The sequence below is a fragment of the Procambarus clarkii genome, chromosome 50 (genome assembly GCF_040958095.1).
Source record: "Procambarus clarkii isolate CNS0578487 chromosome 50, FALCON_Pclarkii_2.0, whole genome shotgun sequence".
Taxonomy (NCBI): domain Eukaryota; kingdom Metazoa; phylum Arthropoda; class Malacostraca; order Decapoda; family Cambaridae; genus Procambarus; species Procambarus clarkii.
Window position 1 is genome coordinate 34,039,692 of NC_091199.1, and position 13,000 is coordinate 34,052,691.

The 13,000-nt window shown below is 44.3% G+C and overlaps 1 protein-coding gene across 1 annotated transcript in view; it reads left to right on the forward strand.

Annotated features, from left to right (window-relative positions):
• The window catches only part of LOC123750959 (putative golgin subfamily A member 6-like protein 19), an 89,416-nt gene extending 77,532 nt beyond the window's left edge, over positions 1 to 11,884 (forward strand). Inside the window, exon 2 of the mRNA XM_069303341.1 lies at positions 10,701 to 11,884. Within this exon, the coding sequence (XP_069159442.1) occupies positions 10,793 to 11,839 (1,047 nt within the window). The 5' untranslated portion in view covers positions 10,701 to 10,792 and the 3' untranslated portion in view covers positions 11,840 to 11,884. The remainder of the gene's footprint in view (positions 1 to 10,700) is intronic.
• Positions 11,885 to 13,000: the final 1,116 nt, after the last annotated feature.

Below are 13,000 nucleotides of genomic sequence, written 5' to 3' on the forward strand. Positions count from 1 at the left end.
GTACTTAATTGATCCAGACTGGTTGAATTATTTTACTGAAATAAATTACACAAGCCTCTAACGGCAGAGCTGTTCCCGATCACAAAAATGGTTATTAAAACTTTGAGAAATAGTAGACCTGTCAACCCTGCTGACCTATGACCGCCGGTCACTCCGCCTTAAAAGTTAGATCTGATTCGTGACGTCACTGATGGTGACTTAAACTCAATAATTAGAATACTCTTGATATTGTATCCAGTACTATTATACAATACAATTTTACTGCAAAATGAATAAAGGCTAATTTTCTCTAAATTACTGAATACTATAGGATGATTCTTTATACGCAGCTATGAACAAAGCGTCGGTTATTTCCACCGCGAATTCCCCTGGGGGTCAGGTCCTCAGGTCACCATGCGGCTCAGCTTCCCATCCTCTTTTGTCGATAAACCACTCTGGATAATTCTTACAACAGCCTAGTTTGTTACAACCCCCCCGCACAAGCACTTAGTAAACCTTGTTAATTTGTTAAAATTCACGAGCTTTAGTATCCAAACCCACAATTCAACTCATGCCACAAACAAAAGCTAACCTAACTAATAAAATTCGACAAATAATAGTCCAACATCATAATAAACATGTTCATATTTCATAAATTTCTCAGCTGTCAACTGACAGCAATCCTCTAACATCAGGAAACATACATCCTATCCTTACTGACATAGCTAAATAACATGTCCCTACTCTACCATCAAAAACTAGCTATTAAACTCTCTTGGCTCTTCACTAGCCAAGTCCATGTGTCCTCTAGAGCCGGCCACACCGTGCTCAAACAAACATTAAAGTTATATCATCAGACTGAACTTTCAGTCATCCGGGAGCGTACTACGGAACTATCAGGTTCACATCCGTGTACTACCCACTCCCCATCAATGTCAACCTTGACATGTTAAGGAACACACCTAACGTTTATTTCATGTATCTAAAAATATAAAAAAAAAAATTCCTATACTATATCACAGGTTTCAGCTGACTGTACAGCCAAGTGTTCTCACTCACTAGAAGTGTCAATGTTTATATTGGTCCGCCTCTCCTGTGTTCAAACATTCTGAAAAAAAATAGCACAACATAATTTTCCATAACCGTTTGTTCTGGGCTGAGACAATTACACAGGGGCTTCGATTTTGATTACTGACCAATTTATAGAGCAAAATTCATATATTATACCAGAATTATTTTAAATCTGTTTTTCAACATTTAAAAAATATTGTGATTCTAACTCTGTTTTTCAACATTTAAACAAAAGTGTCCAGATGTTCTTTACACAGATGTTCAGAGCCAACTTTGTTGTTTTGTATCAATTGTTCATATTGAGTAAACGAGAAAAAAAAAATCGATGCTGCTGGATGCTGAATGTAGTCGCTGACGATGACGGTGTCGATCTTGCTTCTCCCCATGTGTAGACATCAATACCTGGTCCTCTTGTACTCCCATCCGGTACTCCTGAATGACGACAGAGTGTAGTAGAGCTGAGTGCCAAGTGACAGCTGTAGAATACTGTTACTTCGGCCATTAATCTTGCTCTCGACAGTCCACACGCCTTCATATCAATCACAGTTCACACGGTAGGCTTGATGTTAAACTTGACGGCGCAGATGACCACAGCAGAGCAGGACTGGATGTACCAACGGTGTCTCTTAGCAGGAGTGATGTTAGAAGGTCGTAGAGGCGGGTTGCTTGTTTGCAGAACAGGTGAATCTCGTCTTCCATCATTGCTCACGTCATCTCAGGCGTTTCTTGATGTCACCAGGTTACTAGGCCGTAAACACCAACTGTGTATACCCTCGTACCGCCGACTTTAGGCCAAAGGAGACAATTTTGCGACCTTCTATTGGCGAGTCCCGGTACTCTGTAGGGAAACCGTGCCTTCCACCTGTGACCGCCTTACTTCTGCTTTCTTGTTACTTCAGATGACGTAATCATTAATCTTCCGGCGAAATTCTTGAGTACTGCTACGTGCTTTCCATTTCTTGACCTCTCCTCCAACACTGCTGGAATGACTGCAGTCTTGATGACGCAGCAGGTGGGTATTGGTGATCTCGAGACAGCTACCCCGGCGTTGTATGGCACCTCCGGTGACTGCTATAATGTGGACAGCTCGCTGGCCCTGACAACCTCGTTAGTGACGTGAGGCGTCGGCCGGGTGACTCTTGGACAGTCACTCCTCCCCACAGTAACTGATGTATGGGTTACTGGGTCTGGTGGGGGGAGGGCTTGTGTAACGTGCCTCCCCCCTCGGTCTTTATAGACAAGGGTTCACGTGTGGCTGGAACAACTGGGTCGGTGTACCAATCAGACCTGGGAACAGACAGACACAACACAGCGGAAGCATAGATATACTCTGGGTTTGGTGGAGGTGGAACCCCAGAGCACGGTAAAAGTTGCTACCTGAGTTAAGTATAGACATAGTACATCTCATTGCCTTTACAGGAAAATCTAATCAATACTAAATTATACTAACTAAGGAAGTTACTTTACTGTACAGCGCGAGATCTCGTCACCATAGGGTGGCGAGACTGCACCTGACTACTGATGAGCGATGACAGAGGGTCATCCTCATCTTCTGACTCGTCGGTGAAGCCATGAGTCAGCACTGCTGAGTCAGGAACTAGACCCGCTGAAGGCAGTTCTAATTCCTCTCTAGCATGATAATGTTTCAATTTATTCACGTGAATTGTCCTTTCCACCTGGTCCTCGAACACTCCTTTTATAACAAGATTAACCGGCCCCGCCCTTTTAATTACTCTATATGGTCCTCGCCACCTCGGAGCTAGTTTCCTGCTCTGATTGGCGGGCGCAGCCTCATTCACTCTCAATACGAGGCTTCCTTCCTTCAACTCAAGAGGGCGCACTTTCTTGTCATAAAAATGAGCATACCGAGTCCGTGCCTTCTTGGACGCTTCAGCTGCAATATTCCATGCATTTCTCATTTTTCCAAGGACCTCTGAAGGATAGTCCTCCCCGTATGCAACATTATGTCTGTTAAGCAGACCTGACGGGAAATTGCATGAATTACCAGTAAACAAATGAAGTGGTTGGGTGTTAATTGATTGGTGGATGGCAGTATTCAAGGCGAACTGAACATAGGGTAGGTGTTCATCCCAGGTGTTTGCATCATGTTCAGCAAGGATTGCAAGCATATCCTTGACTGAACGATTAGTCCGTTCCGTCATTCCGTTTGCTTGTGGGTGGTAGGCTGTTGTAAAAGCCGAAGTTGTCTCTAAAATCTTACAAACTTCTCTAAATATATTCCCATTGAATTCTTGACCCCGGTCAGAGACTAAGACTTTAGGAGGTCCGAATACAGTAACGAACCTACGCAAGAACGCATCTGCAACCGTACGAGAATCCTTCTGAGGTAATGCAACTAGTGTAGTGTATCTAGACAGATGGTCAACTAGCACCAACACATATCTGTTACCTGAATGACTGTGGTGTAAATCAATCAGATCGGCCCCCACACGATCTAACGGTTCACGAATTTCAAGGAATTCCTGAAGTGGGGCTTGTACCTTAAGGGTACCTTTCCTCCTCTGGCAACGAGGGCACGACTTCACGAAATTGATTACCTCAGAAAGTAATCCTGGAAAATAAAATAGAGACTTTGCTTTTAAGTGGGTTTTAAAGATCCCCGGATGCCCTGCAATTTTTGAAGCATGCGCAAGCTTTAACGCTGATGACCGCAACGTGTCCGGAATAACTAGCTGAAATACTGCCCTATCATTCTGGCTATTAACATAATACAGGACGCCCTGTTTCATTTCAAAATCATGAATAGGTAAATTCTTTTTCTTTTTGGGGTATTTTCCTCCCTCTAAATACTCAATAATCTCTTTCCATCTAGGCTCGTTCATCTGGTATTCTCTCATTTTATCCGATGGAATGGTTTCAATATTTTCATTAATCTGCATTGCCGCTATATTTCTACTTAGCGTATCTGGCACAACATGTGCTGGACCAGGCTTGTACAAGATCTGGAATGAGTGGGCCGAAAGTTCGTGAGACCAGCGTGACATTCGTGGGCATTTCGTTCGCTTTTTAAATATGTGTGTTAACGCTCGATGGTCTGTGTAGATTACAAAATGCCGCTGAAATAGGTAAGGCTCGAAATACCTAACTGATTCTACTACTGCCAGTGCCTCCCGATCCGTAGCTGAATAACGAACTTCAGGTCCTTTGACCTTCCTACTGAAATAGGCTACTGGATGGGGTAAATTATCTGCGTCTCGCTGAATTAAGCACCCGCCAATAGCAATACCGCTGGCGTCAGTGTGCACTTCCCACTCTTTCTCAAAATCAGGAATAGCCAATACCGGTGTCGTGATTAGTTGGTCTTTCAGTTTGCGATAGGCCTCGTCATGTTCTGATTTCCACACAAACTTCGCATTTTTCTTTGTCAGATCAGTCAGGGGTGCTGAAATGCCAGCGAAACCTTCAATATGACGACGAAAATATCCGGCCGCCCCCAAAAACCTACGCACGTCCTTTGCTGTCCTTGGAGTAGGCATGTCAGCAATGGCGCGGCAAGAATCTGGGTCAGGTCGGATACCGTCCGGGCACACCTGGAACCCCAGAAATTTGAATTTCTGAGCCGCCAGGGTGCACTTCTGAACATTCAGCCTGAAACCTGCCTGATCTAACAACTTCAAAGTCTCAGTCAAGTCCTGTAGGTGTTCCTCAAACGTCCTGGAATATATCACAACATCATCCAGGTACGCTAAAGAATGCCTACCCAGTACCGGACTAAGGATAAAGTTGATGGCCCTCTGAAACGACGAAGGCGCTGTCTTCAAACCAAACGGCATCCTACGGAATTGATAAGTGTGCCTACCATCCGAGAATGCTGTTTTTTCCCTATCCTGTTCTGCCACCGGAATCGCCCAATACGCCGATTTTGCGTCAAGAGTTGAGAAATACTTAGCAGCACCAAATTGATCTATTATCTCCTGTATTCGGGGCAACGGATACACATCACCCTTAGTTAATTCGTTCACCTTCCGGTAGTCAACACAGAAACGATAACTACCGTCCGGTTTCCGAACTAGCACAACAGGAGAGAGCCACGGTGACGTACTAGGCTCTATCACGCCCTGTCTCAACATTTTCTGGCACTCCTCCCTGATAATGTTCTTTGCCTGTTCCGGCAACCTCCACTGTCTTGTGTACACAGGCACATGGTCACCAGTTGGAATGGTGTGCTCGATCTTATCAAGGAGACCAATCTGGTCATCCTCTGTCGCAAACAATTTCGGGAATTTTCGTAAAACTCCTCTCAGTGCCTTCCTATCCGCCTGTGCAACATGTTGCAAATCAAGTGCTGAAATTAATTTTTCCACTTCCTCTACATTCTGTGCAACATTTCTCGTCTGGTATTGTACTTTGGATGGTGTTTTAGTGTTCAACATATTTAGTGCACTACATTGTGCAGTGACGGCTGGCGTCTCAGCTGACTCATGGTGAAAGATTTCTGTGTCCTCCACCATGGTTCCCTGAGATACCCTATCACCTGCCCTGAAGCGAAAAGTCTTATGTGAAAGATTGACAACTGGAATGAGTGCACCTTTATCGAGCACTACAACTAAGTGATGAGGAATTAATAAACTATCACATCTCCCAGCCACCTGAAGGGTGGTACCTGGTTGTATGTGACGTCCCACGGCTACTTTAATAAATTTAACAGAATGTGGTGGGCAACTCTGTTTGGTCAATGCATGCAATGCGCATGACCTCTTAACTGTGTCTGGAAGAGACTTAAAAATCAATTTTGGATAGTGCGCATTATATTTCAGCTTCCTCTTAATTGAAGCTACAACTGGGGGATGGTCGATCATCTCCACTGGGTAGGAAGTCTGTCCCAACTGCAACCTGCAGTTCCTAGCCCCTTTTTGAGCAGACAAGGAATAATTAAATCGCGACAGAAAATCAGTTCCCATTAAGATGTGACCAGGAAAATCAAGGTTCTCTACGATCGTACATGTGTGAGGCTGCAATTCCCCATCAATCTCAAAATTAACTGTACCTTGACCTACGATCTCAATTTTTTTCCCATTGACTGCTGTTAATGTCTTTGCGCAACGTTGAAGACGGGCATACTTAAAATTGCTGAAGGCTGACTTTTTAATTACCGTTGCCTGGCTTCCTGTATCAACAAAAGCTGTCAATCTCACACCTTCCACTTTCACCTCAAAAGTAGGCCTACCATCACTAGGAGCCTGCTTTCATGCTTTCGTAGGAGTGACTTCGCAGTCCCTCTGTATATGCCCGCGCTTCCAGCAGGAGTAACACCTCCGCGGATCTCTGTTGGTACCCCGCGCAGGGTGGCTCGAACTTGCAGCTGAGGGCTGCTTCCCGCCTGATGAACCCGCGCCACAGTTCCTCGGCTTGGCTCCCTCGCCTTTACTTAACGCCTCTACGTATGGCGACAACTGAGTGCCCGGCGTCTCCGTGCGCATCTGCCTGTCTAAGGCTGTGGCGGCCTGGGGTTGGGGTTGAGGTATGGTGTGGGTGGCCTGGGGTTGGGGTGTGGATTGAGGTTGAGGTATGGTGTGGGTGACCTCAGGCTGGGGTGTGGATTGAGGTTGGGGTGGGTATGGGGTGGCCTGGGGCTGGAATGGGTATGGGTATGGGTATGGGGTGGCCTGGGGTTGGAATGGGTATGGGTATGGGGTGGCCTGGGGTTGGTATGGGTATGGGGTGGCCTGGGGTTGGTATGGGTATGGGGTGGCCTGGGGTTGGAATGGGTATGGAGTGGCCTGGGGTTGGGGGAAGGGTTGGTATGGGAACTGAGGATGGGGTTGGTATGGGAATTGAGGATGGGGTTGGTATGGGAATTGAGGATGGGGTTGGGGTTGTTGTAGTGACGGATGAGGTGTACCTAGGTGGTCCCCAGTGGTGTCGGAAGAGGTGCTGTCCTCTACACTTCCACTTCCACTCCCACTGGTCCCCACTGACTGGTCATTATCTGGGTTAAACATTTTCTGTGATTCCTGGTGTGCCACGTCTCTTCTAAACTACCCTATAGTACACCCTCGACCCGGACTCACTACAACCGTGATCTTACACAAAATAAAAAAAAAAAAATCACAACTCTCTTCTAAGAGAAAACTACTAAATTCCCAAAATAGGAAATACACCGATTTATCGAGAGAATCGCTGAAGTGAATCCAATGAATGAGTGTCTGCCCCGCACTCGTGTCTGACCGTGAAATATCCCGCAGTTCTATTGCTGAAACCTAAGTCCTTTACGTTAAAAAAATTAAAGAATCTAATTTATATAAAACAATTTAAATGATAACGCCACTAACGCGCAGCACTCGTGATGGATTAATAAAGAATATTTACTGTACTCGAATACTAAACGCGCTTGAAGTGAGCAGCGTGGCCACTGATGACTGATGGAGCGGGACCAGCTGCGCTGAAAAAAAACTAAGTCCCGCGCTTTTTCGCTTAACCGCTGAAAAATCAAAATTTTTGTTCTGAAGGAAAATAACTAGTTTTACGTTAATAAACCGCTCTAGCGATTAATATAGACGCCCAGGACCTATAAATGCTTATTAAAAATTGAATTTTTATCAAAAACTGCGTTTTTACTCAATTGCTGGACTCTGCCAATTTTTCTGACTCCGAGGGAAAAAAATTTCTATCACCCCAAATATCACAAAACTCCTTTAATTCAAAAAAATTTGGGTTTCTCGTTCCCAGATATAAATACGTTATTATTTACTACTGACGTTGTATACAGAACAATACTGACACTTCGGGCGGTTTCAACACTCACTAATTCGAATTTTCGTCAAAATCAGAGATTTTCACCTCAAATGGACTCTGACAAAATTACAACACGATTTTCTCGAAAAAATACTAAATCCGGCAAAAATGTAATTATCACTGTTTAATGCTTTACGAACAGAATTACGTCCCTTGCGCGCACTAGAGAGTAATACTGGCCCCAGAATATACACAAAACATGAAAATTCGAATTTTCGCCAAAAAGTCAGATTCTAGCCCAAGCTGGACTTAGAAAAATTTCCACCTACGTTTCTACTGAAAACAGAATTCTAAGTCTACAAACACAATTTTACCGTCTTACTGGTAAAAACTAGAAAATATCATCCGCATCGACTGGAGAATCCTAATGACACCCAGAACATACACGTGACCCACGAATACAAATTAATTACAGTTAACGACTTTCCGACATTGACTTAGCCGAAAACTTATCCCAAAATACTTAGAAATATTCCACGGATTCTATTAAGCATTTACAAGCAACTTACTATCCCTTAAACCCTTCACTTACTATAGTGACCGACATATAGCCCTAAGTCCAGAGGATTAACAACGCCTCTGACTTAGACTAATACAACAGGGAATAGCAAAACTTAACGTACGCACTTAGCCTAATATGCAAGAAAATGCTAAACACTTGGAAAAATTTTAACCGGGGATTGAATTTAGGGGAAAAAATTAATCTAGAACAACGCAAATAAACGGAAATTACTTTATAAAATTGAAGTATACTTAATTAAAAAAATGCACTCGACTTAATCCTATAATTGTCCTTACCGGCTCGCCGTACCACACCTAGCCTAGAGGCCACACCATCTAGGTTCCAACAGAGCGACACGCAGCTTTCAGCAACAATTATGACTAGGGACGACTCAACCTCCACTAAGTGTGCGATCACTTAGTTGTTGAATCGCTGCTAGGTAGGTTACTAGTCCGTCCCTCGGAGGCCGCAACGCCCTTCACGGATTACGTTTTTCCTAGCGTTTTGGGTCGTCTAATAACGCCCTCGGACTATCTATTGGCGTCCCTCAGATATATCCGCCCCCGACAGCCCTCAAGGAACTGCTGTTGAGAGTATGGTGGCTCCCAACACCTCTGAATTAATTGCAATGGGTCGAGTATGGTACCCAGTCCAATCAACTCGGAGCGGTCTCCTTTTCAATAAATCTAGTTTAACAGCCTAATCTTACTAACTAAACCTTAATCATATCAGCCCGCATGACCCAAGATTCGCCAATCCCCACTCAACCGCACTGTTGTGGGGCGCACTGCTAATCCTGGCCCGCGGCTGTCTCCTTAGCATCCGCGCACGTGTTCGAACGGCTAGACGCGTGAGCCTTTCAACAATTTCAAACAAAATTGTTGAAACCACCGCTGTGCACCATTGTAACACGGGTTCGGGGTTTCCCTCTCTTTACTTCTCTTCCTTCTACTCCCTCTACCCGTATTCTTACTTTTTATTCTCTACCAAGGGACTCCAAAACTTTTACCAAAGCCAACTCCACGCCACGTGGTCCTAAGACGATTGACCGACTTAGGATTCTACACCCAGTATGACGTGACCTAAGCTCTGATCAAAACCCTAGAGTCGCCTCTGCTGCCACCACCAGACCAGCTCTACAGAGCAATGATCGAGGTCTGGATCGATCACGCTAATTAATCAACCTTGGGGCTTGATCCCCACTAGTAGTTTATAACCTCGGAAACTTGAGTGTGGAATTAATTACACGGGAATGATTCGATGTTAGAATCGGCGCCCAATCCAACTCTGCCTCGTGTGGACCACGTGACCAGGACAAGTATACACATAAAAACACATGGAAATAATTAAATGCAAAAATATTAACAAATTTAATTTATTAAGAGAAAACTAAAACAAAATCTAAATGTGTTCACTCCCTATCACTTTAACACTCCCTACTTGACCTGAGTGGCAAATGAGACTATTTCTATACATAACCATAGCAACTATACCTCTATATTTTCCAGCTAAGATGTTGGGCTGGTCTTGGGGAGAGGTAAGATGTTTGACCTCTCCCAGCTGCTCCCGTATTCACACTGATCTTTTCCTCGTCTGGTCTACCCCAGACAAGAACATTGTAACCTTCCGCCTAGTCAAAGTTTCCAAGTTACTAGCAAGGTTTAAGTTATAACAATTAAACTCTGTTGTACTTAATTGATCCAGACTGGTTGAATTATTTTACTGAAATAAATTACACAAGCCTCTAACGGCAGAGCTGTTCCCGATCACAAAAATGGTTATTAAAACTTTGAGAAATAGTAGACCTGTCAACCCTGCTGACCTATGACCGCCGGTCACTCCGCCTTAAAAGTTAGATCTGATTCGTGACGTCACTGATGGTGACTTAAACTCAATAATTAGAATACTCTTGATATTGTATCCAGTACTATTATACAATACAATTTTACTGCAAAATGAATAAAGGCTAATTTTCTCTAAATTACTGAATACTATAGGATGATTCATTATACGCAGCTATGAACAAAGCGTCGGTTATTTCCACCGCGAATTCCCCTGGGGGTCAGGTCCTCAGGTCACCATGCGGCTCAGCTTCCCATCCTCTTTTGTCGATAAACCACTCTGGATAATTCTTACAACAGCCTAGTTTGTTACAATACTTCAGGGCCTGGCGAGCACAGTTTGGCCAGGAGTGTGCTTCATGAAGAGGAGGGTAACATGATAAAATGTTTCCATTTACATACAAGTGTTTAAGGAGTGGCTAGACATTCAGCGGTAAGACCAGAAGCAATTCACGGATGATGCCATTTCCTTCAAAATTAAAATTTTATATATACACAAATTATAATTTATATTTAGATAAAATATACCTTAATATTTGATGTGTTGGCAGGTGTGAAGGAGAGGGAGAACGCCACCCGCCGCCTCCTGGACACTCTGGACCAGCTGGAGTGTGTCAACAAGGCTCACCAAGCTGACAACCTCATGCTGGAGGAGGAAAACACTCGCCTAAATACAGCGATTCATTTGCACGAGGAGGACAACAGGAAGACTAAGAACGAAGGGCAGCTTGCTCAGGAGGAGATTGTCTTATTAAAGTCCCAGATCCGTCAAGTGGAGGAGGACTCGAGGCTGGTCAAGGAGGAGATCTGTCAAGTGGAGGAGGACTCGAGGCTGGTCAAGGAGGACAACAGGAAGGCTTGGAACGAAGTGCGTCTTGCTCAGGAGGAGATTATCCTGTTAAAGTCCCAGATCCTTCAAGTGGAGGAGGACTCGAGGCTGGTCAAGGAGGAGATCCGTCAAATGGAGGAGGACTCGAGACTGGTCAAGGAGGATAACATGAAGATTAGGAACGAAGTGCGCTTTACGCAGGAGGAAAATATTCAATTACTGTCCCAGATTCGTCAGGTGGAGGAGGACTCGAGGCTGGTCAAGGAGGAGATCCGTCAAGCGGAGGAAGACTCGAGGCTGGTCGAAGAAGAAAACAGGAAGACTAAGAACGATGTTCGCTTATCAGAGGAGGCGAATCGTCGTGTAATGGCTGACATTCGTCAAATGGAGGAGGACTCGAGGCTGGTCAAGGAGGACATCATGAAGACTAAGAACGAACTGCGCATTTCTCACTTGGAAAATATTCAATTAAAGTCTCAGATCCGACAAGTGGAGGAGGACTCGAGGCTGGTCAAGACGAGGAACCGGCAGCTGGAGCTTGCAGAGACCCAAGCCCAGGAGAGGATCAGGACAGCGTTGACGAGGATCGCTGAGCTAGAACGAGAGACACAACAGCTGCAAGAGATGAATAATAACATAGGAGGAGAGAAAAGACTTGTTGAAGAGCAACTCTCCGTCATTGAAGAAGAGACCAGAAAGTTACGGGTAGGAAACACGGCTCTACAGAGTGATAAAAACAGACAGGCACAGCAACTGAGAAGTATTCAAGAGGAAAAGAATATAATAACAGAAAAGAGTCGCTTGATGGAAGAGGAACACGAGAGGTGCAAGAGGAATGTCAGTGAGCTGTCCACAAGGTAATCTGTGCTACTTCACATCTGACCTTCTTTCTTTTGCCTTACTTCTGAGGGAGTAAGAGGGAGTGAGGAGTGTATGAATGTGTGTGTGTGTGTGAATGTGTGCATGAATGTGTGCACCAATGCGTGTATAAATTTGTGAATAAATGTCTGTATGAAAGCCAGACCATGATAGACTCACCGAATGATACATTGCAAAATGAGAAATTGATAGACAGAGAGTGGTACAGTGACAAAGGAACGTACAGAGACAGAGAGACATACAGAGACAGAGAGACATACAGAAACAGAGAGACGTACAGACAAAGAGAGACGTACAGACAAAGAGAGACGTACAGAGAAAGAGAGACGTACAGAGACAGAGAGACGTACAGACAAAGAGAGACGTACAGAGAAAGAAAGACGTAAAGAGATAGAGAAACGTACAGAGACCAAGAGACGTACAGAGACGTATAAAGAGAAGGAGACGTACAGAGACAAACAGACGTACAAAGACAGGACAGTTGAGGAACCGGGTCGACCAGGGCAAAGGAAAATAGACAGGCAGACAGGAAGATAAATAGAGTCAGACAGATAACAACACACAGAAACAGACAAAGACAGACAGACAGACATAGGGAGAAAAGCATGAATAGGGAGAGGGGGAGATTTTTAAAGAGAGGGTAGGAGAAGAAGAATGACTGACGAGAGGAAAGGAGAGAGGGGGTTAGACACGTGGAGAGGAGAGAGGGAGGAAGAGATGGGGAGAGAATATGGAGAGGGGGCAGGAAGTGTGATGGGAGGAGGATGGAGGTTATCTTGATATCTTGATATGATTTCGGGGCTTTAGTGTCCCCGCGGCCCGGTCCTCGACCAAAGATGGAGGACGAAGATGAGAGATGCTGGAGAGTTGGAGATAGAGAAGGAGAGATGGCAAGGAGAGAAGAAGGGTGAGAAGGAAGAAGGAGAGAAGTGAGAAGAAAGGAGAAAGTCCCGAGCACAACCGGGTACTCTCCCTTGTAAGATATATTTGTAAGTATTAGCTATATTTGTATTAGTGTGAATTAGATAAGGAAATATAATTAGTGCTATTTATATTTAACTATATAAACAGCTATTGGCTGCATGTACAATACGGAAAATATTATATTATATATATATATATATATATATATATATATATATA